The 26,385-nt window shown below is 47.0% G+C and overlaps 1 protein-coding gene and 1 long non-coding RNA gene across 4 annotated transcripts; one reads left to right on the top strand and one right to left on the bottom strand.

The window, feature by feature from the left end:
* Positions 1–1,192: 1,192 nt before the first annotated feature.
* Positions 1,193–22,990, bottom strand: LOC109566121 (uncharacterized). 3 transcript variants are annotated; one of them, XR_011569274.1, is made up of 4 exons: positions 22,854–22,990; positions 13,775–14,290; positions 12,054–12,220; positions 1,193–2,971 (listed from the first exon to the last, which is right to left on the bottom strand). It is a non-coding gene; the product is annotated as an uncharacterized lncRNA (long non-coding RNA). The 3 variants fall into 3 exon arrangements; XR_011569273.1 differs by lacking the exon at positions 1,193–2,971 and adding an exon at positions 3,119–5,590 and having other exon boundaries at positions 10,703–12,220; XR_002181754.2 differs by lacking the exon at positions 1,193–2,971 and adding an exon at positions 3,119–5,590.
* LOC109566120 (sulfotransferase 1C1) lies at positions 3,890–22,871 on the top strand. Its single transcript, XM_019970238.2, has 8 exons — positions 3,890–4,010; positions 7,503–7,696; positions 10,500–10,628; positions 12,142–12,239; positions 18,244–18,370; positions 20,164–20,258; positions 21,641–21,821; positions 22,057–22,871. The coding sequence occupies exons 2-8, from the start codon at positions 7,525–7,527 to the stop codon at positions 22,167–22,169; spliced, it is 915 nt and encodes a 304-aa protein (XP_019825797.2). The 5' UTR covers positions 3,890–4,010; positions 7,503–7,524; the 3' UTR covers positions 22,170–22,871.
* Positions 22,991–26,385: the final 3,395 nt, after the last annotated feature.

Genomic DNA, 26,385 nt, shown 5'->3' with positions numbered 1-26,385 from the left:
GATCATCAAACTCAGAGGCTCAGGCTCCTATAGTTCCAAGAGCTGCTCCAGCCCCTAGTCTTAGGACCTGCAGCCCTTTCTGCCCAGAATTCCACTGCCAAGTCTCCAAGCCTACCTGGCTCCTTCGGGTCTAAACCCACTCCCTTGGAGAGCGTGTTTGTGAATTGTTTCTTGGCCAGCATCCTGCTGCATCCCATCACTAACTCTCCTGGTCTTCCTCATGACAGAGCACCTTCTATAACCTTGCTTCCTATTTTGTTATTATCTGTGTCACCGTACCAGAAAGCTTCATCCTACAGCACCAACTTTTCAGCAGAGCCTAGCACATGGGAGGTGCTCAGTGACTCTTCTTTGGACAATGGATAGATGAATGGATAGAAGGATGGAAGCATGCACGCATAGATGGATACATGCAAGGATGGATGGATGGAGGAATGAATGGATGGAGGGATGAATGGATGGATGATGGATGGAGGGATGAATGGATGGAGGGATGAATGGATGGATGATGGATGGATGGAGGAATGAATGGATGGAGGAATGAATGGATGGAGGGATGAATGAATGGATGATGGATGGAGGGATGGAGGGATGAATGGATGGAGGGATGAATGGATGGAGGGATGAATGGATGGATGATGGATGGATAAATGGATAGAAGAGTGGAGGGATAGATGGAGGCATAGGTGGATGCATGGATGGAATTCACGCATGAACATGAACAAATAAGTACCATCTATCTACCTAGCGCATTCAGACAAAAAGCTCCATAGTAACCTAGTCCTCAACTATCTAAGTGCTTGTACCCTGTATTTCACTCCATGGATCCACAAACCCACCACCATTTTCAAATGCAATCCAGACATGAACAACAGTCCAGCCTTCTCTGGCCACTTCCTCCTGGGGAATTCACCATCCTTCCATTGACTAGTCCAGCTAGAAATCCTAAGGCATTTGAACATTGGTAACAGAAGCAATATAACTATTTAACATTTTAGCTGTGATTGACAATTAAACACACATCATTCAGATAATCATGATTTAAATTCTGGGTGCGCTCTTCAAGAGGTCATGAACATTAAGTGTCACTGAAACTCCAAATTAAAATTCCAGAAATTATCATTCCTGGTAAAGAGAAATATTCTGTTTCTCGCATCTCACTCTTTTCCTCCAGAACAAACAGAAGCAAACGGACCTCATAAACTTTAAGTTTAATGCTACAGATTAGAGCGAGCATCTTTGGAAGACACTTGAAAGTGAAAGTATTGATCGCTCAGTGGTGTTCAACTCTGTGCGACCCATGGACTGTAGCCAGCCAGGCTCCTCTGTCCATGGAATTCTCCAGGCAAGAATACTGGAGTGGGTAGCCATTCCCTTCTCCAGGGGATCTTCCTGACACAGGGATCGAACCCAGGTCTCCTGCATTGCAGGCAGATTCTTTACCATCTGAGCCACCAGGGAAGCTCAAGGAGACACTTGGTGTAGTAACATACACATATGTAACTTGGTACACTTTTTAGATGACCAGTTTAACATATAATAATGTTATAGCTTATTTGGACCATTATAAATTTGCTAATCTAATTTCATAATCCAATTTATCAGTCACTCAGTCGTGTCCGACTCTTTGCGACCCCATGGACTGCTGCACCCCAGGCTTCCCTGTCCATCACCAACTCCCGGAGTTTACTCAAACTCATGTCCATACCATCCAACCATCTCATCCTCTCTTGTCCCCTTCTCCTCCTGCCTTCAATCTTTCTCAGCATCAGCGTCTTCTCAAATGACTCAGCTCTTCGCATCAGGTGGCCAAAGTATTAGAGTTTCAGCTGCAACATCAGTCCTTCCCATGAACATTCAGGACTGATTTCCTTTAGGATGGACTGGTTGGATCTCCTTGCAGTCCAAGGGACTCTCAAGAGTCTTCTCCAATACCACAGTTCAAAAGCATCAGTTCTTCAGCGCTCAGCTTTCTTTATAGTCCAACTCTCACATCCAAACGTGAGTACTGGAAAAACCATAGCCTTGACTAGAGGGGCCTTTGTTGGCAAAGTAATGTCTCTGCTTTTTAATATGCTGTCTAGGTTGGTCATAATTTTTCTTCCAAGGAGTAAGCGTCTTTTTATGTCATGGCTGCAATCACCATCTGCGTTGATTTTGGAGCCCCCCAAAAATAAAGTCTAACACTGTTTCCCCATCTATTTGCCATGAAGTGACGGGACCGGATGCCATGATCTTCGTTTTCTGAATGTTGAGCTTTAAGCCAACTTTTTCACTCTCCTCTTTCACTTTCATCAAGAGGCTCTTTGTTTCTTCTTCACTTTGTGCCATAAGGGTGGTGTCATCTGCATATCTGAGGTTATTGATATTTCTCCCAGCAATCTTGATTCCAGCTTGTGCTTCACCCAGCCCAGCGTTTCTCATGATGTACTCTGCATAGAAGTTGAATAAGCAGGGTGACAATATACAGCCTTGACGTACTCCTTTTCCTATTTGGAACCAGTCTGTTGTCCCATGTCCAGTTCTAACTATTGCTTTCTGACCTGCATACAGATTTCTCAAGAGGCAGGTCAGGTGATCTGGTATTCCCATCTCTTACAGAATTTTCCACAGTTTATTGTGATCCACACAAAGGCTTTGGCATAGTCAATAAGGCAGAAATAGATGTTTTTCTGGAACTCTCTTGCCTTTTCAATGATCCAACAGCAATTTGATCTCTGGTTCCTCCAATTCATAATCTAATCTAAATTCATAATCTAAAATCATTGCTATGAAATATGGAGGATCCAGTAAATCTAACAGATCTGATTCTGTATATTCAAAGCGAGCATCTTGCAACTTACCTGCCCACACCTCATTGTGGGAAGAACAAAGTAGTGGCTATGAGGTTTTGAACCTTGACCAGCTGGATTCAAACCCCTGAGTTATTCTGGGCTCTGGTGGGTTACTCTCCAGGATTCTTATTTCTTCCCTGTAAAACAGGTAATGATGGCAGCTATCTGGCAGGACTGAGAGGAGGATTTTTAAATCATAGTGATACAAGTAAAGCACTTAAAAATAAAGAAAACAAACAGATTTTAGCAAATGTGTAAGGGCACAGGCAGTCTGACTGCAAGGACATTTTTTAGATATTTATTTATTTATTTGGCTGTCTAGGTATTAATTGTGGAATGCAGGAATCTCATCCCCTGACCAGGGATTGAACTGAGGACCCCCTGCATTCGATGTGCAGAGTCTTAGCCACTGGACCACCAGGGAAGTTCCTGCAAGAACATTTTATACAGCAGTTTTGTGTAAGCACCCAGGTAGTTCAATTAAACTAGCAAAAGGAAGCAAAAAGCCTTGGTTAACAATAGTAAGTAGATGGTATCTACTTACTAAGCAATCAAAATTGCTTACAAACAAAATAAATAATCCTAAGCAAACAAAATAAATCCCATTGCTTTCTTAACCTTTTGACTTTTAACCCATCGGAATTCTATGTACACTCTAGACCAGGGATGGCCACCAGGCTCTATGTTTTAGCAAACCCTTTTCAGTGTGGGGGTGATACGCTGGAAAAAGGTTGAAAGAATTCCTAGGACTCATCTGGGTGCATTGGGAAGGTGTCCAGGCAGTTATTGAGGTCACTCCAGGAACAGGAGAAGCCACTGCAGCTGCCACAGAGCCACTGCTCTTTGTCCTTGTAATTCCAAATGGCTTGCTGGAACCAGGAAATAGGCAGCCATGGAACCAAGGGCCAGGCTGTAGTCTGGGAAGACGGACCATAGAGGATGACCAGGGTGCCCACTGGCCACTTCCCTCACCTCCTCGCCTCTGCCTGAACCCTGAGCGAAGCCGCATCCCCGCCCACCTTAAGCAGGTCCTATTTCAAGGGAACCAAGGGGCAGGACCAGAGAGGAGCTGCTCCCCAGCCTCCTCCACTGGCAGGTCCGGGCTTCAGGAAGCAGGTGGGAGAAGAGCCTGCAAGAGGGAGTCCTCGGGGCCAGCACACAGGAGCAGAGATCAAGGTTGGTGAGCCACCTGCCTGGGGTCCTTCCCCATCAGCTCAGCCCCCTTGCAAGAGGACAGAGCAAGCATCCAGGAGGGGGATATGCTGGCTGCTTGCTCCTGCTCATACAGAAATAACATTTTTCTCAAAGATAGGAGGCAGAAAATTACTTTCCACCCCTCATCCTAGACTTTCCTGAAGCTTCTGTCCCTGGATCCCAGGAGGCCTTCCTAGGGGTTCACCTGGGATCCCCTGAGAAAACTCCAGGTCTATCCTTCCCTGCAGGGGGCCAGGCCACCACCTCCACCCATTGAAGCAAGTCCCCGGGGAACACGGATGTGTTTCCAGTGTGGGCCCAGATCCCCCAGGAAGTTGGGCCAGGCTCTTTGCCCAGGGTCTTAGCCCAAACTCAAGTCCCTGCTGTTAGCTGGAAGTGTTTTGAAAAGAACAGACAGACAAACTGATGGCAGATTCAGGGCCCAGGCGGGCAGTCCACAGAGCCGGGTGACCAGAGGCCTTCTCAGCTTTGCTTGTGGCTTCAGGAAGGGGCCCCACACCCCAGGCCAAGAAAGGGCTGGGCAGTGGCAGACACAGAAGGTCAGGAGAGCCCTTTGTGGGGGGATGGGGAGAATGGCCAGCAGGAGGGTGTCGCAGGACCCCCAAGCCTCAGCCCAAGGGGACGGATTGACCAAGGCCTCAGGAGAGAAGGAGGCTGAGGCAGTGGTTTAACAGCTGTAACCAAGTCAGACTCCCATCGTGTGAGTCCTCAGACCAGCACGGGAGGCCCCAGGTGAACGGGAAGGGGCTCCTGCCATAGAAGCTCAAACTAGTTCATTTCTGGATTTCTAGATTTCCAGAGCAAGGTTTGCTCAAGTTCTGCTATTTCTGTATGCCACTGAAATTGCTTTTTGCTAAACTGAATATGTGTAGATTACCTTTTAATTTCAGAAAGAATGTGTTTTTTAGGTTAATGTTTTTCTCTTTTGACTCAGTAGAGAAGTTTACAAAGTTTAAAACATATCCAGGGAGGTCTTTTCTGCCAATTTACAGGATAAAGAAGTTTTACATTAAGCCAAAAATAAGAGCTTAAGGAACTTCCAGTTCTACTGACAAAACCAGATTACTTGAAAACCTTCCCAATAGAAACAGCAGAAATTTCTGGATGCAGATAACAAGCAGCCCTTTAAATGTGCAGCCACATGTGGTGTGGGGACAGGATGACCCCTCATGTGCTCGGTGACAGCTCTCGGTCCAGGTGTCGCCTGCATGTCACTCCATCACGAAGGCACATTGTCCATCTGTAACCTCTGGGGTGAGACTCTGAGTCTGTGAAGAGCCTGTTTCTGCCCCTAGCTTATCCAGGGGTGGTCCGCATCCACTGGTGGGTTTTTTCTATCACTCCTCCCCCGTTTGTTAGCAGGCCTTTTTCATAGAGGTCAGCTGAGAGTCTTCAGCGCAGTCACAGAGCCGGGCAGGAGCCCACTATCTGAATGAGCAAAGAGCTCCCATGCGTAAAGGGCTGCCGGTCATGAGCGCAGGATGAGAAACTACACGGCACTTGGGGAAAGCGCACATGGAGCAGAGCTGGCTGAGTCCCACCTGCAAAATACTGAAGTCAGAAACGCCAGCAACATGCAATAGTCCACTAAGATGTGTAAGAATGAAGTCATAACCCGTGGGAAATAAGAAACAGACAAAATATCTACGAGTAAAAAATAATGACAATAATTGAAACTAAGAACAAGTTAAGTAACAGATTCAATACAATTCATACAACAGAGGCAGGCTGAAAAGAATGACATTGACTATAGCCAAAGACAGAGCGAGTAAAGGCTAGGAGATTTGAGGACAGAAACTGAAGGTCAGACACAGAGCTGGCTGGAGTTCCAAGGAAAGAACAGAGAGAAGAGGAAGAAGGGCTGCGAGTGTTCCAAATCGATGACACTCGTGATCCTGAAACCAAAAGTGCAAGTTCCAAGAAAGGTAAATAAAAACTTACACCAGCCTAGATAAACAAAGAGAAAATACTGTTTTTAAAACTAGAGAAGAAAGACATTCTACTTAAAGAACTGAGAGCAAAATTCTCAATAACAGAAAGAGGCCAGAAAACAATGGAATAATTAGGCTGACAATAAAAGGAGAGCAAAATGTATACCTGGCAACACTACCTAAGAGCCATGTGGGTCCATCAGTAAGGGAACAATATACCCATACATACTGGCTGCCCGCATGGCTCAGTGGTAAAGAACCTGCCTGCCAGTCCAAGAGATGTGGGTTCAATCCCAGGGTCAGGAAGATCCCCTGAAGAAGGGAATGGCAATCTATTCTTGCCTGGAAAAGTCCCACAGACAGAGGAGACTGGCAGGCTACAGACTATGGGGTCACAAAGAGTCGGACACGACCGAGTGACTAACACTTCTCAGACTGGCTTGTTTTGCTTGGTATATTCATTGAAGCTTCCTCCATGTCCTTTCATGGCTTGACAGTTCATTTCTTTTTGGTGCTGAGTAACAGTCCATTGTGTGAATGTACCATGGCTTTTTATCCCTTCCCTATAAGGGCTTGGATTCCAGGTTTGAGCACTTGTGAATAAAGTGCCATGGATGTCTGTGTTCAGGTTCTGTATGGACACAAGCTTTCAACACATGCTCACGCGTCATCTGTATCTTTGGTGGGGTGCGGTTTAGCTCTTTTGCCCACTTTTTGATCATGTTGTTTGTTTTCTTTCTGTTGTGTTTTAGGAGTTCCCTGCATAGTTTGGATAACAGAACTTTATCAGATATGCCTTCTGCACATATTCTTCCTACGCCTGTGGCTTGTCTTTTGTTCTCTAACAATCATTATATTTTAAGACAGAATATTCGATACTGGCTATGCCTGTTGTCCACCAAATCCAGCTGGGTGTAAATGGAAAAAATGAGCAAGATAAAAATAAAAATATTGGCAGAAAAACAAAACAACAAAATATGCTAATGGATACTGTCATTCAAAAAATAGCTTCTACTTGTAAATAGACTGAAAAAATTAGGAATCCATTTGAACTCAGAAAATTGACATTATTCTTTAGCAAGTCAGATTTTTCCATGATAGACATCCCAAGGTCATGGGACACAGAGTAGCAGAAAGATAGCACGTATGGAAACAGAATCACACAATACTGTTTGATAGTCTGTTGCCTGCAACCATCTTTTGAAAATTATTTTTTAAAATTTCCTAATTTCTTCCTAATGAAGAAGATTGTCTGTTTTATATTTGGGGGAAGATGTGAAGAATCAGCTTTAAATAAAACATTCTGTTCTTTCCAATTTATACATTTTAAATAATGAAGTTATTTAAAATGCTCAAGGTCCCACAGTTTTTACTTCTCTCACTTCTTAGGTTAACATTAAACATAATAATGAATTTCCAACACATCTCTCCTAAGTTTCTCGGAGAATCTTAAATTTTAAAAAAGGAATGACTGTTCAAAGCTTTAGAAATGACATAACCACCCCTTTCTTTTATATACCAGTGAAATAGTCTCACCGACAAAGATGTCTTTGGAGGAGATGAAAGATCTCCACCTGGAGGAGAAATACCTGCAACCAGAAACCAAGGAAGTGAACGGAATTCTCATGACCAAGATGATAAGCGATAACTGGGACAAAATCTGGAATTTTAAAGCCAAGCCTGACGACCTTCTCATTGCAACCTACGCAAAAGCAGGTAGCTTGAAGAAAGTTGAGGTGGGGGGCTTCAGCAGAGCCGGGATGCCTGGAGGTTCCTCAGATTTTAAAATTGCAGGTTTTCACCAGGGTCAGACGCTGGCTTCCCAGGTGGCACTAGTGGTAAAGAACCCACCTGCCAATGCAGGAGACAAAGGAGATGTGGGTCCAATACCTGGGTCAGGAATATCCCCTGGAGGGCAGGGCAACCTACTTCAGTATTTCTTGCCTGGAGAATCCCATGGACAGAAGAGCCTGGGGGGCTACAATCGAGGGGTTGCAGAGTTGGACACAACTAAAGTGACTTAGCACACAGTTCCTGAAAAAATGAAAACCACTCTTATTGATGCACTCCAAACCCCCAGAGTCCATGAGCCTCCTTTTTATTTCGGTCCCTGATAGAGGAAGAAAAGGCCAGCCTCCCATAGAATCACATGAAAGCGCAGAGTCTTAGGAACAGCAGGAAGCTCCTAGGGGAAGCCTGTCCTCCCCAGGCTCTCCTGCACATGGAGATGGAGCTGGAACTGAGCGTTTTGCCCAATGGGAAAAGCGCAAGTGGTGTTAGTCCAAACCTGCATGCATACAGAGGGAAGGAATGGGGAGTGAGGAGGCGGCGGGGGTGGCGGGGGAGGTAGGCGTGGGGTGACACTTACAGAATCCTACAAAAGGGAGAGAAGCTTGTGGGGAGAACCAGAAGGGAAGAAGCAGAGAGGCCAGGCTCTGAAGCTAGAGGAGCAGAGACCTCAGAACCCGGAGGGCTGGATGGAGTGTGAGATGGAACCCCCTGTTATGTATGTATCGTTCAAGCAGTAGGGCCAAGGAAGGCAGAAAATTTTTCAGCTGTAGCCAGCCTGGGAATGTCTCTCGGTGGCCAGTAGACGCTGCAAGAGGAGTCCGAGATGCTCAGAACCAGGAAGACTGCAGGGGGTGCCCCTGCCCCATGGTTCCTAACTGGCCATGTCACCATGCCTGTCTCTCCTCTGTAGCTCAGGATGCCTTCCCTAGCCTCACACTGCTCCTACCACACAGCACTGCCAACCAGGCCTGCTCAGAAAACTAGATGGTGGGGAGAGGGTGGGGTGGGGGGCCAGGAGTGGGGAGTGGCTCCTGCTTACTCCTATTGGAAGCTCTCAGTTTCTCAAAAATCATCTTTGTCTGGCTTGCATGTCTCTTGCTCAGATCTGAATTCAAATTGGCACTGCACCTCAGAGCAGAAATTTGTTCTCCCTTCACCTTGGAAATTATGCAGTCAACCCCCCAGACCCTCCCAGAACTCTTTCTGTAGCTGTGTTCTCCCACCTCCCCCACAGCCTCTCAATCCTCCCTACACCCATACCCCATCCCCCATCCCCTGCTTAAGCTTTCTAGCATGTGAATATGCCCACCTTAACCCTAGCTCTGAGGTTTCCTCCCTTGGATGCCCTGGCTTATTAACACAAGTGGACGCTCTCCTCCCCCTCTGACTGTTTCTCTCCAAAAGACCAGCTCAGCTGAGCCCACCTACCCATCCAGAGCGGGCTCCACTCCTCCTCTGAACTCCCAGGGCCCTTTGTACGGTCTTCATGGCTCTTACTGGAGACCTCTCAGTTATCTGTGTATTGTCTTATGTATCAGTGAGCGCCAGGCTTAGCTAAGAGTCAGGGGCAATAAATGCCTTTGATGTGAAAAGGAAAATGGACATGTGGTGGGTAGGGCACATGGGCTAGTTCTTTGCCCACCCACATGTCTGTATCCGTTAGGATTCAGTTTGGCTATATGTATCAGGAAACTCAAAAGTAAAAGCACTCTGGAGGTTAAAAGTCCAGGGCTAAAATGGTGGCTGTGCTGATCCTTAGAAACCCTGGGTCTTTGAACTTTCTGCTGCACCATCTACAGGCTTAGCTTTTGGTTTCATAGTCCAATATGACTGCTAGAGATCCAGCCATCACATGCATGTTCCAAACAGCAACACGGAGGCAGGAAGAAGAGAATGAGGTCATGTTCCTGCCCTTTAAAGACAGCTTCCCAAAATGTAATGGCATGGCCACCTTTAGCAGTAAGAAAGATTGAGAAAATAATCTTTTTATACAGTCTTTGGCTATGTGCTTGCATGCATGCTAAGTGGTTTCAGTCATGTCCAACTCTTTGTGACCCCATGGACTATAGCCTGTCAGCTCCTCTGTCCATGGGATTTTCCAGGCAAGAATACTGGAGTGGGTTGCCATGCCCTGCACCAGGGGACCTTCCCAACCCAGGGATCAAACCCACGTCTCTTGAGTCTTCTGCATTGGAAGGCAGGTTCTTTACCACTAGGACCATCTGGGCAGTCCAACCTTTAGCTATATGCTCTGCTAAAAATTAAGCATCTATTAACTTGAGAAAGATGGGGAGAATGGATATTAACTAGGCAAGAAGCAGTCTTCGGTGTATCGTATCTCCTCCAACAAGACTGGAAGCTTGTTGGAGTATGGACAGTATCTGCCTCAACTTTGTATCTCCTGACATTCCTTTGAGTCAATATTCTTTCTCTCAGGTTACACTTTTTAGGTTCAAAACCCTATGCCAGGTATGAGGTCTGAGGGACAAAGGGACAAAGGGACAAAAGGCCAGCCCCTACTCAGTGGAGCTCTCAGTCTCACAAGAAGGCAGGTGTGGGGGAGACCTTGGCAGTGGGGACAGGGGCTCAGAGCAGAGGCCCATCCATCATGGGGGTCACGCAGGTGCTCAACGTAAGCAGAGGTAGGTTTTACTGAATATGGGAATAATTGATGAAGAATGGAGTTGCCCAGAGAGCAGGCAGAACTGAGGTTAAGTAACCCTTCCAGGCACCACCTGGACCCAGGAGATCGTGGACATGATCCAGAACGACGGGGATATGCAGAAGTGCCAGCGGGCCAACACCTTTGACCGGCACCCTTTCATCGAGTGGGCGCTTCCCCCGCCCCTCAGCTCAGGTATGTGCCGCCTGGGCCTGTGGGGCTGTGGCCTCTGCTGGGAAGGAGTCTGAGGATGGTTTAGGTCAACATACCTCCGTCAGCTGTGAGAAAAGACCCCTCAGTCCCTCTGCTGAAATACGGACTGGGTGGCTTCAGGCAGCACATCTCCTGCGATTTCTCAAGGACTCAAGACTAGGCAGGAACATTCCACACAGGGGAGGCAGGGTTGAGGACAGCTGGCCTCCAGTGACCAGGAACCTCACCCCTGGGTCAGGTCTGCCCACTCCGGGAGGACTGGCTTCTGCTGTGTTACAATTCTGACCTGTCTGCCAGGGATCCAAGTTAAATTATACATAGTCCCTCTGTTATTAATATCAACAAATGGTGTGCTTCACACGAAAGATACTAAGAAATGTAGGAGAGTGCACACTTGAAGAGCCGGCAACCAGTTAGGAACGGAGGGTGTGTTTTTTTAGATTTTTCTTCTAATTGGAGCATAATTGCTTTACAATATTGTGTTGGTTTCTGCCATACATCAGCCTGAATCAGCTATATGTATACATATGTCCCCTCCTTCTTGAACCTGTCTCCCAGCCCTATATCCCACCCCTCTAGGTAATCATGGAGCCTGGAGCTGAGTTCCCTGTGCTAAACAGCAGCTTCCCACTAGCTATCTATTTCACATATGGTCATGTATACATGTCAGTGCTCTCTCACTTCGTCCCATCCTCTCCTTCCCTCGCTGTGTCCATAAGTCTGTAAGGGATTGCTTTTATAGAGTAAATAGCAGCAAAGAGTAGCTTTGCAGTAGGACCCAACCTGATGGTGAAAAGACAGAGACTTTGGACTCAAACAGTTCTGATTTGGATTCTTATCTGGACAACCTTGAGCACATTATTAAACCTCTCAAACTCTAATCATCCCTCATTTCTAAAAATACTGCCTGTTGAAAACCCATGATTGATTGAGCCAGTTATTCCAGCACCATCAGGCAAAAAAATTATCTTTTCTCACATCGAATTGCCTTGGCCCCTTCACAAAACTTGAATTTTACCTTCTACGTATGGGCTTCCCTGGTGGCTCACGTGATAAAGTATCTACCTGCAATGCAGGAGACCCGGTATCGATCTCTGGGTTGGGAAGATCTGCTGGAGAAGGGTATGACAACCCACTCCACTATTCTTGCCCGGAGAATTTCATGGACAGAGGAGCCTGACAGGGGTCGCAAAAGAATGAGACGACTAAATGACTAACACACACACGCATATGGATGCATTCTGGATTTTCTGTTCTGCTCTTTTCCATTACGTATCTCTCTTTGTGCCAATACCACACTGTTTGATGACTGTACTGTAGCTTTATATGAAAACATATAACTTGATGACACTGGGCGGGCCGCCAGCCTAGGATGTAATTTGCAATGTGGAGTCGGGTGGAGGGTACCTGGCACGTGGTGAGTGTGGCTCCAGATGCTGGCAAAACAACGGAAATATGGATGAGAAGTGTTAGTTGAGCAGTGCCCTTGTTGCAGGTCTGGATCTCGCCAACAAGATGCCTTCTCCGAGGACTCTGAAGACGCACCTGCCTGTTCAGATGCTCCCCCCTTCCTTCTGGAAAGAGAACGCAAAGGTAAGGACAGCTACACACACACACAAACAGAAGTCGCTCAGTCGTGTCCGACTCTTTGTGACCCCATGGATTGTAGCCCACCAGGCTCCTCCGTCTATGGGATTTTCCAGGCATGAATACTGGAGTGGGTTGCCGTTTCCTTCTCCAAGGACAGCTAAGCTTGATCCAAATACTCAGACTGTCTCCATCTAAGAGGAAACAACCCTGGACCTCAAAAGATAGGTGCCCGGTGCAGGTTCCAGTTGGGCAGTGAGCTAAGACCCCTCCCTGTACCCACCACTCCAGCCTGGATCCATCTTTCTCCCAGAATATTCCTTCTGGGTACCAGTAGACTAGACTCCAAGCAGCACCATCCTCATCAACCATCAGCTGAGCCACGTTCACAGACAGTGAGCAACGAGGCAGGGCCCCTGCTTCCTGGGGAGGCAGTCATATCAGCGTGAATCCTCCAGGAGCCAAGCCAGGGCTGAGTAAGATGTGAAGGGGGTTTATTTAGGGAAAACCTGTGAGGGAAGAGGGAGACCCCAGAGGGTGGGGGGCCCAGGACTACATGTGGTGTCTGGAAATCATCTCCATCATGGATAAGCTCCCAGCAAGAGCCATGCCTCTGTCCTCTATTTTTAAATTTTTGTTTTAGCAAATTGAGATCCTATAAATGCAGTGTACACTGAATGTACTAGTGTTTTGTTTTGTTTCTGATGTCAGCTTCATCAGTGAGTCTGAAAATCAGGCTTCTCCATCCATGGGATTTTCCATGCAAGAGTACTGGAGTGGGGTGCCATTGCCTTCTCCGAATGAAATACAGAATATACCCCAAATATCAGCTAAGAGATTTGCAAAGAAAAGTGTAACAAACATTTGCAGACTCAAATGCTTGTCTCGGCTGGACTGTCCATCTCTCTGTGGGCAGGCTACTTTGCAGACCCAACCACAGACCCTTCCATGCTCTGGGCTGAGCCCTTTCCAGGGGAGCTACACAGTCAAGGCTGTTTAGCCAAAACACTCTCTACTTAGCGCAAAGCTCGGAGATGCAATGTGAGTGGCTGCTTTTGAGTTTCTCTGCTCTGGTTTCTGTGGTGCTCCATCACCTCATCTCATCCATCTCCCATCAGAGGTGCCATAGGTTTCCATATATCAAATGCTATCACCTTATTTGCTGCCCTGAGATTACACCCAGATCACCATGACTTCGAAAACATCTTGATTTATTCCTACAGAGAGTTAACGTAATTTCAGTGCTCTAGAACGAATATTATTTCCAAATGATGTTTTTAGACTCAAAGTCAGAAGACACGCTAACATGTATTTTGTCATCAGATTAACAGCTTCTTTTTGAAACCAGGCCTTCTAAAATGTCACAGTCTCCATGACAGCACATTCTTTTATCTGCTGAGAACTGTGGATTGTTTGAGTAGGAGAAAGTGCGGGCGAGCTTAGTCCGAGCTTTTCCCATTATGATGGGGCAGGGAGCTAAATGGAGTTCCCCAAAGACACCTGCATCCCAGCCCCTCCCAAACCCTGCAAATGCACCTCACCTGTAGAGTGCACTTGGCAGGTGTGATTAAATCGAGCATCTTGAGACCGAAGATCTTATGGTTACCTGGACAGCCCTGAGCATCGTCACAAGGATCCTGATGGGAAGGAGGTGAGAAGGTGGAAGTACAACGTGAAGGATGTGACACCTGACACAGAAGTGGGGGCGATTCCAGGGCAGAGTTCATGCCCAGGCACACAGATGGCCTCAGGTTCCAGGAACTGCAGGGAAGTTTGTCTCCTGCCCTGGAGCCAGCCCCACGGCCAGCTTGAATCCAATCCAGTGACCCTGAGCTCCAGACTGTAAGAGAGCCAACTTCTTGCTGTTTTAAGGCTCTCCACCTGTGGCAATTTGTCACAGCAGCAGCCAGAGACTCGCACAGATGGATTGCAGACTCAGAACATGTGAGTGTGTGGCCTTTGCTCCCACTTGGACATCTGACTCCAGACCGGATGCATTTCAGCAGGTCCCCATCCAGCTGGAGCTTCCCCGATTCTGATTACTCAGCTTCTATTTGCTTAAAAAAAAAACAAGTGATAACCAATATAAGCATTGAGAAATGTGTTTACTTGATCCTAAGACCTTGATGCTGGGCATCCCTTTGGGTTTTCCGAGAATGTTCATGGACACTGGAGGGCTGTTCAGTGGGAGGAAAGAGGCAAAGGGCAGGGTTCCTGCAGTGCTGGGCTCACAGGAGGAGCCAAGGCTGCAGGACCTGTGCTAATTTGATCAGATGGAAACACCTCCCCCCACCCCCTACCCAGGGGGACTGGTCTGCTGAGTATGCACAACACAGGGAACACGCTTGAGAAACCATCCATGGGCTTATCCCCCAGAGCGCCCTGCCTACTTTATGTCTCTACTTCTACATCTGACAGTTGATCCCACATGCAAAGGAATAAAATGGGACCACTCTCTCACACCAGACAAAAATGAACTCAAGATGGATCAAAGATCTGAATGGAAGACCTGGAACCACAAGATCCCTAGAAAAGAATACAGGTAGTACACTGTTTGATATCAGTCTCAACAATGATTTTCTTGGATTTGATATAAAAAGTAAAAATAAACAAGTGAGACTACATCAAACTAAAAAGCTTCTGCACAGTGAAGGAAACCACCAACATAAGAAAAAGACATTGTACAGGAGACAGAGATCACCATTCAGGTATGACCTAAATCAAATCCCTTATGATTATACAGTGGAAGTGAGAAATAGATTTAAGGGCCTAGATCTGATAGATAGAGTGCCTGATGAACTATGGAAGGAGGTTCGTGACATTGTACAGGAGACAGGGATCAAGACCATCCCCATGGAAAAGAAATGCCAAAAAGCAAAATGGCTGTCTGAGGAGGCCTTACAAATAGCTGTAAAAAGAAGAGAAGCGAAAAGCAAAGGAGAAAAGGAAAGATATAAGCATCTGAATGCAGAGTTCCAAAGAATAGCAAGAAGAGATAAGAAAGCCTTCCTAAGCTACCAATGCAAAGAAATAGAAGAAAACAACAGAATGGGAAAGACTAGAGATGTCGTCAAGAAAATTAGAGATACCAAGGGAACAGTTCATGCAAAGATGGGCTCAATAAAGGACAGAAATGGTATGGACCTGACAGAAGCAGAAGATATTAAGAAGAGGTGGCAAGAATACACAGAAGAACTGTACAAAAAAAGAGCTTCATGACCCAGATAATCACAATGGTGTGATCACTCACCTAGAGCCAGACATCCTGGAATGCAAGTCAAGTGGGCCATAGAAAGCATCACTATGAACAAAGCTAGTGGAGGTGATGGAATTCCAGTTGAGCTGTTTCAAATCCTGAAAGATGATGCTGTGAAAGTGCTGCACTCAATATGCCAGCAAATTTGGAAAACTCGGCAGTGGCCACAGGACTGGAAAAGGTCAGTTTTCATTCCAATCCCAAAGAAAGGCAATGCCGAAGAATGCTCAAATGACTGCACAATTGCACTCATCTCACACGCTAGTAAAGTAATGCTCAAAATTCTACAAGCCAGGCTTCAGCAGTACATGAACTGTGAACTTCCAAATGTGCAAGCTGGTTTTAGAAAAGGCAGAGGAACCAGAGATCAAATTGCCAACATCCGCTGGATCATGGAAAAAGCAAGAGAGTTCCAGAAAAACATCTATTTCTGCTTTATTGACTATGCCAAAGCCCTTGACTGTGTGGATCACAATAAACTATGGCAAATTCTGAAAGAGATGGGAATACCAGACCACCTGATCTGCCTCTTGAGAAATTTGTATGCAGGTCAGGAAGCAACAGTTAGAACTGGACATGGAACAACAGACTGGTTCCAAATAGGAAAAGGAGTCCATCAAGGCTGTATATTGTCACCCTGTTTATTTAACTTATATGCAGAGTATATCATGAGAAACGCTGGGCTGGAAGAAGCACAAGCTAGAATCAAGATTGCCAAGAGAAATATCAATAACCTCAGATATGCAGATGACACCACCCTTATGGCACAAAGTGAAGAGGAACTAAAAAGCCTCTTGATGAAAGTGAAAGTGGAGAGTGAAAAAGTTGGCTTAAAGCTCAACATTCAGAAAATGAAGATCATGGCATCTGGTCCCATCACTTCATGGCAGATAGATGGGGAAACAGTGGAAGCAGTGTCAGACTTTATTTTTCTGGGAAATTAAAAGACGCTTACTCCTTGGAAGGAAAGTTATGACCAACCTGTATAGCATATTCAAAAGCAGAGATATTACTTTGCCAACAAAAGTCCGTCTAGTCAAGGCTATGGTTTTTCCTGTGGTTATGTATGGATGTGAGAGTTGGACTGTGAAGAAAGCTGAGTGCTGAAGAATTGATGCTTTTGAACTGTGGTGTTGGAAAAGACTCTTGAGAGTCCCTTGGACTGCAAGGAGATCCAACCAGTCCATCCTAAAGGAGATCAGTCCTGGGTGTTCATTGGAAGGAATGATGGTGAAGCTGAAACTCCAATACTTTGGCCAGCTCATGCGAAGAGTTGACTCATTGGAAAAGACCCTGATGCTGGGAGGGATTGGGGGCAGGAGGAGAAGGGGACAACAGAGGATGAGATGGCTGGATGGCATCACTGACTCAATGGACATGAGTTTGAGTGAATTCTGGGAGTTGGTGATGAGCAGGGAGGCCTGGAGTGCTGCGATTCATGGGGTCGAAAAGAGTCGGACACGACTGAGCGACTGAACTGAACTGAACTGAGTGGGAGGAAATACTTGAAAATCCTATGTCTGATAAAAGGGTAATATACAAAGTATATGGAGAACGCACTCAACACAGAAGGAAAAAAGAAAAAAGCAAGCAATCTGTGGCTCTATCAAAATTGTAAACATATCTATCTGCGTCCTGCAATTCACAGTGCAGACTTGGTCACAAAATTTTCCAAAATACCTTTCTGGAAAAAAAAGGCCTTTACAGCACAGGGCAGCCGTGGTGGGGGGTGGGAGGAAGGGGAGTGGGACAAGCCCAGAAGCAGCTCTGCCTCTCCCAGGAAGGGACAGGTCACCAGCAGCTCCAGTGGTAGATGTAGCACTGCACTGGGATCCCGCAATCTTATCAGGGATGATGGTCATTGTGAGGAGGCAATTCCTCGGGTGCTCAGAAGGCAGAGGCAGCCCTGCCCTACAAGTAGGGTAGACACCCTGCTCAGTGATAGCCAACGGGACCTTCCTCTCCTCACCTGAGTAACACCTCGGGGCCTCCCCTGTCCCAGAAATAGCAGAGGTAGCGTGACTGCAGCACTTGTCACGCTAAGCAGGACTCCTGAGAGAAAGCGTGTGTTGTCCCTGACTCTGCTAAGACCACAGCTGTAATCAGAACTGTGCCAGGCAAACTGGAGACAGTCACAGAAAGCACAGGTCTAGTCACTCAGACAGGATGGTCCAAGACAGCAGTCCCTAGCCTTTCTGGAACCAGGGACCAATTTCGTGGAAGACAATTTTTCCACGGACCAGGGCGGGGAGCGGGGACGATGGTTTGGGGATGATTCAAGCGCATTACATTTTGTGCACCTTATTTCTGATCTAATGCTACTGATCTGACAGGAGGTACCAGTCTGAAGACCTGAGGTTGAGGAAAGTGAAAGTGTTAGTCACTCAGTGTCTAGCTCTTTGCAACTCTATGGACTGTAGCCCCCAGGCTCTTCTGTCCATGGGAGTCTCCAGGCAAGAATACTGGAGTGGGTATTCATTCCCTTCTCCAGAGGCTGTTTCTGACCCAGGGACTGAACCTGAGTCTCCCACATTTCAGGCAGATTCTTTACCATCTGAGCCACCAGAGAAGCCCCCAAGAATACTGGAATGGGTAGCCATTCCCTTTTCCAAGGGATCTTCCCAACCCAGGTCCATCTAACAACACAGGCTAAGGTCTACGGTCTAAGTCCTTCAAACAACATGGGCTCTTCCCGAACAGTGACCTTTCCTGTATTATTTCCTCTGTGTCCATCCCTTTCTTGGCTGACTGCAGATCATCTACGTGGCCAGGAATGCCAAGGACTGCCTGGTATCCTATTACCATTTCTCAAGAATGAATAAGATGGTGCCAGACCCTGGCTCCTGGGAGGAGTATGTCGAGACCTTCAAAGCTGGGAAAGGTGAGCGAAAGGAAACTGAGGTCCACGCCTCCGTTTTTACCCTCCCACATATCAGAGAGGCATGGTTTCTGCTGAGCGACTGGGCTGCTCGAGGTTCTGGGAGGACACAGGTGTCGCCCAGACAGGGTTACTGATCAGGGGTCACTGTCCCGAGGTCACAGTAAGATGCTACTTAGAACACTGTGGGTGGAGGGTCACAAACTCACAGGTGATGATGCAGGATCCAGGGGCGTGGCCAGGTGCTGAGGCAGTTCCTAGGGAGACAGTCAGCCACAGGGAGCTGCAGGGAAAGAATCACCCTGCACACCCCCCTGGCCCTGGGTGGGACACAGAAGACAGAGGATCCAGTGACACTGACCACAGGGTCAACCTCGCAGGGGGAGGAGGGTGGGGGTGGCTCGGGGGCCAGGGGAGGACACTGTGCACCCCCTCCCCCCATTCTCCATCACAGAGACTAAAGGGGCCCAAACATCTGGTCACTGGGATTCTTCAGAATGGATTCACAGCTTCTCTTCACAGTCAGCCTGTGTTGTTCAGTTGCTCAGTCGTGTCTGACTCTTTGCGATCCCATGGACTGCAGCATACCAGGCTTCCCTATCCTTCACCATCCCACAGTTTGTTCAAATTCATGTCCATTCAGCTGGTGATGCCATCCAACCATCTTATCCTCTGTCACCATCTTCTCCTCCTGCCCTAAATCTATCCCAGAGTCAGGGTCTTTTCCAGTGTGTCAGCTCTTTGCATCATGTGGCCAAAGTATTGGAGCTTCAGGTTCAGCATCAGTCCTTCCAATGAATATTCAGAATTGATTTCATTTAGAATTGACAGGTTTGATCCCTTTGCAGTCCAATGGACTCTCAACAGTCTTCTCCAACACCACAGTTAGAAAGCATCAATTCTTTCGCCCTCAGCCTTCCTTATGGTCCAACTCTCACATCTGTACATGACTACTGGAAAAACCATAGCTTTGACTATACGGGCCTTTGTTCCCTTAATCAGTATGTTGGGGAACAGTATTTATCTCAAAACGCTGGTCTGGCCCCACGCGGTGATGTAAGGGGAACACAGACCTGCCCCCTGCCCTGGGGACAGTTTCTCATAGGGGAATAAGTTCAAGGGTGGGAACAGAAGCCACAGAATCCAGGGTACTTTTTATCAACTCCCTAAATATATCAGATCAGATCAGATCAGATCAGTCGCTCAGTCGTGTCCGACTCTTTGCGACCCCATGAATCACAGCACGCCAGGCCTCTCTGTCCATCACCAACTCCCGGAGTTCACTCAGACTCACGCCCATTGAGTCAGTGATGCCATCCAGCCATCTCATCCTCTGTTGTCCCCTTCTCCTCTTGCCCCCAATCCCTCCCAGCATCAGAGTCTTTTCCAATGAGTCAACACTTCGCATGAGGTGGCCCAAGTACTGGAGTTTCAGCTTTAGCATCATTCCTTCCAAAGAAATCCCAGGGCTGATCTCCTTCAGAATGCACTGCTTGGATCTCCTTGCAGTCCAAGGGACTCTCAAGAGTCTTCTCCAACACCGCAGTTCAAAAGCATCAATTCTTTGGCGCTCAGCCTTCTTCACAGTCCAACTCTGAAATCCATACATGACCACAGGGAAAACCATAGCCTTGACTACACGAAATATATATATACATATAAAAAAAAAATCCCTGTCTCTGCAAATAAGAATTCTAGTTGTGTTTTTCAAATGTCCTCTTTTATTTGAGACGCCAGTGCTTATTTCAGAAGCTTCAGGTTAATACTGACACCCACTTCTGTCTCCCTCCCATCAGTGCTGTGGGGCTCCTGGTACGACCACGTGAAGGGCTGGTGGCACGCCAAGGACCAACATCGCATCCTCTACCTCTTCTACGAGGACATGAAGGAGGTGAGGGCCATGCGACCACCGCCGCTTCCAGCCGTGTCCTTGAGGGGATCAAACTATAGTCACACCTACTGACCACACCAGGCCTCTCTCCCTGGTGCCCTGTCCAACTCAGCTTTATCCTCAAATGATGCAACTACTTTTTCTTTTTTTCTCTCTTGTTTTCTTTTTTCTTTCTCCAATCTTTATTTTTTCCTTAATATATTTATTTTATTGAAGTAGAGTTGACACTGTTCCAAGTGCACAGCAAGGTGATTCAGTTATACATATACACATATATTATTTTCAGATTATCTGCCATTATAGGTTATGACAAGATATTGACTACAGTTCCCTGTGCTATCCCTCTGTTGCTCATTGCATCTCTGTTTTTTACTTAGAAATCTAGCATTCTATTCATACTAAGTCATATAATACTATTCATACTAAGTCATATTCATACTAATAAGTGAAATCAAAATGTCATACATTTTTTCCTAAAAAATCTTCCAACTTTGTTTCTGATCACAATTTTCAGATGATCCTCCACTTAGGAAGTCTCACCCACTTTTACAATTTGATTAATCCTGCCACTTACGAACCATGTTTCTTCACCTACAAAATGCAAATCAGCTCTTTTTGTGCCTCAGGATATTACCAGGAAGATTTAGAAGATGACTTGTAAAGCTCCTGGCATCCACACTCCAAACCCACTCCACACACTGAAGTTTAGTCCACACACATGCTGGCAGGCCTGGTCCCATGTGGTTCCACTCATCAAGTGTCAAGGGCATCACCCGGTCACTCTTGCACCCAGGGATCAGTGCCCTAGAATTACAAAACCACCCCTGGGCCCTTGCTGAGAGGTTCTCTGGAAGCTAGTCAGACTCCAAAGGTCCTTCCTCTGCATGTCTGTGATTAGAAAGAACAGGCCACAAGGGCTTTCGTTCCTGGGTCAGTGTGAGGTCCCCTAATTCAGCCTCTGACAGACCTTGTGTTTAACTTGCAGACGCTGTGCCATCTCTGGTCCTAGAGTCACTCCCCTCTTTCTGTCCCTCTGTGTTTCTTCCTCCAGGGGACACACTCCCTGCCCTGAAGCCCGTGCTCACCCTGCATGTGTGCACGCGGGCAGGACGTTTCCGGATGGGTGTCACAGGGCTGTGCTCATGTTTCTCTCCCCTCCTTCTCGGTCAGCCTCCCTGGGGCTAGGAGAGCCCTCATGTCTATGTCCTTCCTTCCCAAGACCATCCAGCGCCATCCACAGTCATTCCCCCAAGGAAGACACATCGACTATAATTGAGCTGCTCTCTTAAGTCGTCCCTCCCCAAACAGTTTGCCTAACAGAACATCACCCCTTCGTGGAAAACCCCCAACTACTTGACTTTTTGTGACTGTTCCACATACAGGATCCAAGGCGGGAAATTCGGAAGATCCTGAAGTTTCTGGAGAAAGAGGTGTCAGAGGAAGTTCTGGACAAAATCATCCATCACACGTCCTTTGAGGTCATGAAGGAGAACCCGATGGCCAACTATACCACGCTGCCCACCAGCATCATGGACCACTCCATCTCCCCCTTCATGAGGCGAGGTACACAAGGGAGGGATGGAGAGAGGGAGCGAGGGAGGCCACACGCTCAGAGGTTGGACAGGACTCCAGCCCCTTTCTGTTTCCCAGTCATGCTTCCGGCTCCCGCACTTGTGCTGTTGGCAACACTCCCAACAGTGTCTGAGGAGCAGACCCCATAATCCGCCCTGTGCCAGCCCCTGGGTGCATCCTCACCCAACCCCCTCCCCAGACTCACTGAGGTTTCGCCTCCTTGCAGGAATGCCTGGGGACTGGAAGAACTACTTCACGGTGGCTCAGAATGAGGATTTTGACAAGGACTACGAGAGGAAGATGGCTGGGAGCACCCTGACCTTCCGCACGGCCCTCTGAGTTTCAGGACCCAGCAAGGCCTCCTCACTGACTTTAGACATGTGAGCCTCACCATCAGGATGCTGAAAACAATGACTCCCTCCCTTTCGTCCTGACCTTTGCATGCTGTCTGCAGATCCCATGTCCCAAGATACACAAAATACAATCAAACGCTGAGTAGAAAGAAGTTTTAAGTTAAATTGCTCGGTAGTTCACAGAGGCTCAGCCATGTAAGGAGCTGGAGCAAAGTAAATGCACGACTTAATCCCAACATTAAATCACAGCACCTGGTGAGCCTCCCAGGGTCAAGGCTGGAGGAAAGAGAAAAAAGGGCCAGCCCAGAGCTTCAACACAAGAGAGATGCAAAGAGATGAGGAGTGGGCCCTGGAGAACATGAGAGGGATCAGGTCTTATCCCCTGAGGTCCAGAGCGAGAGCCTGAGAGGGCCTCACTCACAGAGACTCCAGGCCTCGAGGCTCAGGGCCTAGAGGGGTGCGAGGAGTGGGGTCTGAGGCTCAGACTGAGACACAGATGGTCCCAAGTCCAGGGACCAAACCATAAGGATCTCAGAGCAAATATAGGCCAGAAAACCAGGGAGGCTTTATTGATAAATTCCAGGTAGACTTCTTGGAGAGAGGAAAGAAGCCCTGACTTAGCCCAAGAGAAATGAAATAGAAGAGAACAGCCAGCACCATGGGCACCTACCTCCAGGACAAGGTGACTGTCCTGTCTCTGGAGGAATCAGCACCGTGTTATTCCTTGTAGACAGATGCTCTTAGAATTTTCAGGAAGGCTGAGTCTTTTAGTTTCATATGTCCTGATTCTCCTTGTTAAAGCCTGCTCAAGGAAGCATCCACCCTCATTCACACAGGTTGTACTAAGGTCAGTGCTTTGTTTTAAAAGAGAGTCAGGAAATAGATAACTAATGAGAACCTCCTCTACAGCTCAGGGAGCTCTACTCAATACTCTGTAATAGCCTATATGGGAACATAATCTAAAAAGAGTGGACATATTCCCTTTGTTGTGTGCCTGAAACTAACCCAACATTGCAAATCAACTAGACCTTAATAAAAAAAATGTTTTAAATAGATGTGTCAAAAAAACAAGTAAAGAAAAGAAAGAAAGTTGGGAAGTTTCCCTCTGTAGGCGTGCCGCTTTCACGTCAGGTGCCACCTCCTCCTCCAAGGACCTCAGTCAGCAGCCTGTGCTCTTTCACCTTCTAAGCAAGCTTGCAAATCATTAACCACAGGACAGATAATCCTGTGTGTGTGTGTGTGTGCCTGCTCCCCAACACATGGCCTCTCGGGTGGAACCACGGGGAACCCACTCCCCGTGGGGCAGAGGGAGGGGGCCCAGCTGGTGGGGGTCTCAGGATAGCACGTCCCCTACTCAGGGCACAAGCCCTTCTGTGATGGGGAGGACGGGCACAGGCCTGGGTGAGGTCTGAGCTGAGGGACTGAGATACAGCACCTAGAGAAGACAGAGGTGAATGCCCCCATGCCATGAGAATTCACACTGGGGTTTGCTGAGCCCCTCAACCCCCAGAAGCATGTGTAGTTTTCTGAAGATGTTCCTTTATAAACAGCTCTGGGGCATTCAGGTTGGTATGCAGTTATGTCCGTGAAAGTGTTAGTTTCTCAGTCATGTCCGACTCTTTGCAACCCCATGGACTACACTCCACCAGACTCCTCTCTCCATGGAATTTTCCAGGTAAGAATATTGGACTGGGTTTCATGCCCTCCTCCAGGGGATCTTCCCAACGCAGGGTTTGAACCCCCATGTTCTGTGTCTCCTGTATTGGAGGGCAGGTTCTTTACCAATGAGCCACCTGGGAAAACAGTTTTCTCTACATGGATCTAAAATTGAAAAAACCACTTTGAAATCATGAAGCAATCTGAACAATCTTCACACAGGAAGGCTGTCCACTTCCAATGAGAGGTCTTGGACGTCAGCATTGTTTCTGGAAATCGTGACCAGTGTGTCAGCTGTCAGCAGGGAGAGCAGGTACCACCGTCAACTAGTCCCCAGGCATTTGCTTTTCTATTCTCCACAGGTGAATTCCACCAAACATTTATTTTGCTTACTTTTTTATTTTATATTGGAGTTGATTAATGGGGCTTCTCAAGTGGTGCTACTTATTTATTTAGTAAAGAACCCATCTGCCAATGCAGGAGACACAAGAGGCACAGGTTTGATCCCTGGGGGAGGGTACAGCAACCCACTCCAGTATTCTTGCCTGAAGAATCCCCTGGACAGAGGAGCTACAGTCCAAAGAGTCAGACACGACTGAGCGAGTGACCATGCACCTGGCTGCGCGGGCCCAGGAGGGCCTAGAGGAGCTGTCCCACGTTGAAGGTCAGGAAGGGCAGCGGTGAGGAGATACCCCTCGTCCGAGGTAAGGAGCAATGGCTGCGCTTTGCTGGAGCAGCCGTGAACAGATACCCCACGCCCAAGGTAAGAGGAACCCAAGTAAGACGGTAGCTGTTGCAAGAGGGCATCCGAGGGCAAACACACTGAAACCATACTCACAGAAAACTAGTCAATCTAATCACACTAGGACCACAGCCTTGTCTAACTCAATGAAACTAAGCCATGCCTGTGGGGCAACTCAAGACGGGCGGGTCATGGTGGAGAGATCTGACAGAATGTGGTCCACTGGAGAAGAGAATGGCAAACCACTTCAATATTCTTGCCTTGAGAACCCCATGAACAGTATGAAAAGGCAAAATGATAGGATACTGAAAGAGAAACTCCCCAGGTCAGTAGGTGCCCAATATGCTACTGGAGATCAGTGGAGAAATAACTCCAGAAAGAATGAAGGGATGGAGCCAAAGCAAAAAGAATACCCAGCTGTGGATGTGACTGGTGATAGAAGCAAAGTCTGATGCTGTAAAGAGCAATATTGCATAGGAACCTGGAATGTCAGGTCCATGAATCAAGGCAAATTGGAAGTGGTCAAACAAGAGATGGCAAGAGTGAATGTCGACATTCTAGGAATCAGCGAACTCAAATGGACTGGAATGGGTGAATTCAACTCAGATGACCGTTATATCTACTACTGCAGGCAGGAATCCCTCAGAAGAAATGGAGTGGCCATCATGGTCAACAAAAGAGTCCGAAATGCAGTACTTGGATGCAATCTCAAAAACAACAGAATGGTCTCTGTTCATTTCCAAGGCAAACCACTCAATATCACAGTAATCCAAGTCTATGCCCCAACCAGTAACGCTGAAGAACCTGAAGTTGAACAGTTCTATGAAGACCTACAAGACCTTTTAGAACTAACACCCAAAAAAGATGTCCTTTTCATTATAGGGGACTGGAATGCAAAAGTAGGAAGTCAAGAAACACCTGGAGTAACAGGCAAATTTGGCCTTGGAATACGGAATGAAGCAGGGCAAAGACTGATAGAGTTTTGCCAAGAAAATGCACTGGTCATAGCAAACACCCTCTTCCAACAACACAAGAGAAGACTCTATACATGGACATCACCAGATGGTCAACACTGAAATCAGATTGATTATATTCTTTGCAGCCAAAGATGGAGAAGCTCTATACAGTCAGCAAAAACAAGACCAGGAGCTGACTGTGGCTCAGACCACGAACTCCTTATTGCAAAATTCAGACTTAAATTGAAGAAAGTAGGGAAAACCACTAGACCATTCAGATATGACCTAAATCAAATCCCTTATGATTATACAGTGGAAGTGAGAAATAGATTTAAGGGACTAGATCTGATAGACAGAGTGCCTGATGAACTATGGAAGGAGGTTCGTGACATTGTACAGGAGACAGGGATCAAGACCATCCCCATGAAAAAGAAATGCAAAAAAGCAAAATGGCTGTCTAGGGAGGCCTTACAAATAGCTGTGAAAAGAAGAGAAGCGAAAAGCAAAGGAGAAAAGGAAATATATAAGCATCTGAATGCAGAGTTCCAAAGAATAGCAAGAAGCGATAAGAAAGCCTTCCTAAGCGACCAATGCAAAGAAATAGAGGAAAAAAACAGAATGGGAAAGACTAGGGATCTCTTCAAGAAAATCAGAGATACCAAAGGAACATTTCATGCAAAGATGGGCTCGATAAAGGACAGAAATGGTATGGCCCTAACAGAAGCAGAAGATATTAAGAAGAGGTGGCAAGAATACACAGAAGAACTGTGCAAAAAAGATCTTCACGACCCAGATAATCACGATGGTGTGATCACTCACCTAGAGCCAGACATCCTGGAATGTGAAGT

The sequence above is a fragment of the Bos indicus genome, chromosome 11, assembly GCF_029378745.1.
Source record: "Bos indicus isolate NIAB-ARS_2022 breed Sahiwal x Tharparkar chromosome 11, NIAB-ARS_B.indTharparkar_mat_pri_1.0, whole genome shotgun sequence".
NCBI classification, from domain to species: domain Eukaryota; kingdom Metazoa; phylum Chordata; class Mammalia; order Artiodactyla; family Bovidae; genus Bos; species Bos indicus.
The sequence above is the reverse complement of the archived record's forward strand: the minus strand, read 5'-3'. Positions and strand labels throughout refer to the sequence as shown.

Coding starts and splice junctions, on each gene's coding strand:
- LOC109566120 (XM_019970238.2), top strand. CDS start 7,525: ATGTCTTTGGAGGAGATGAAAGATCTCCACCTGGAGGAGAAATACCTG. Junction 10,629..12,141: donor TCCCCCGCCCCTCAGCTCAG/GTATGTGCCGCC, acceptor CCCTTGTTGCAG/GTCTGGATCTCGCCAACAAG. Junction 20,259..21,640: donor TCTACGAGGACATGAAGGAG/GTGAGGGCCATG, acceptor TTCCACATACAG/GATCCAAGGCGGGAAATTCG.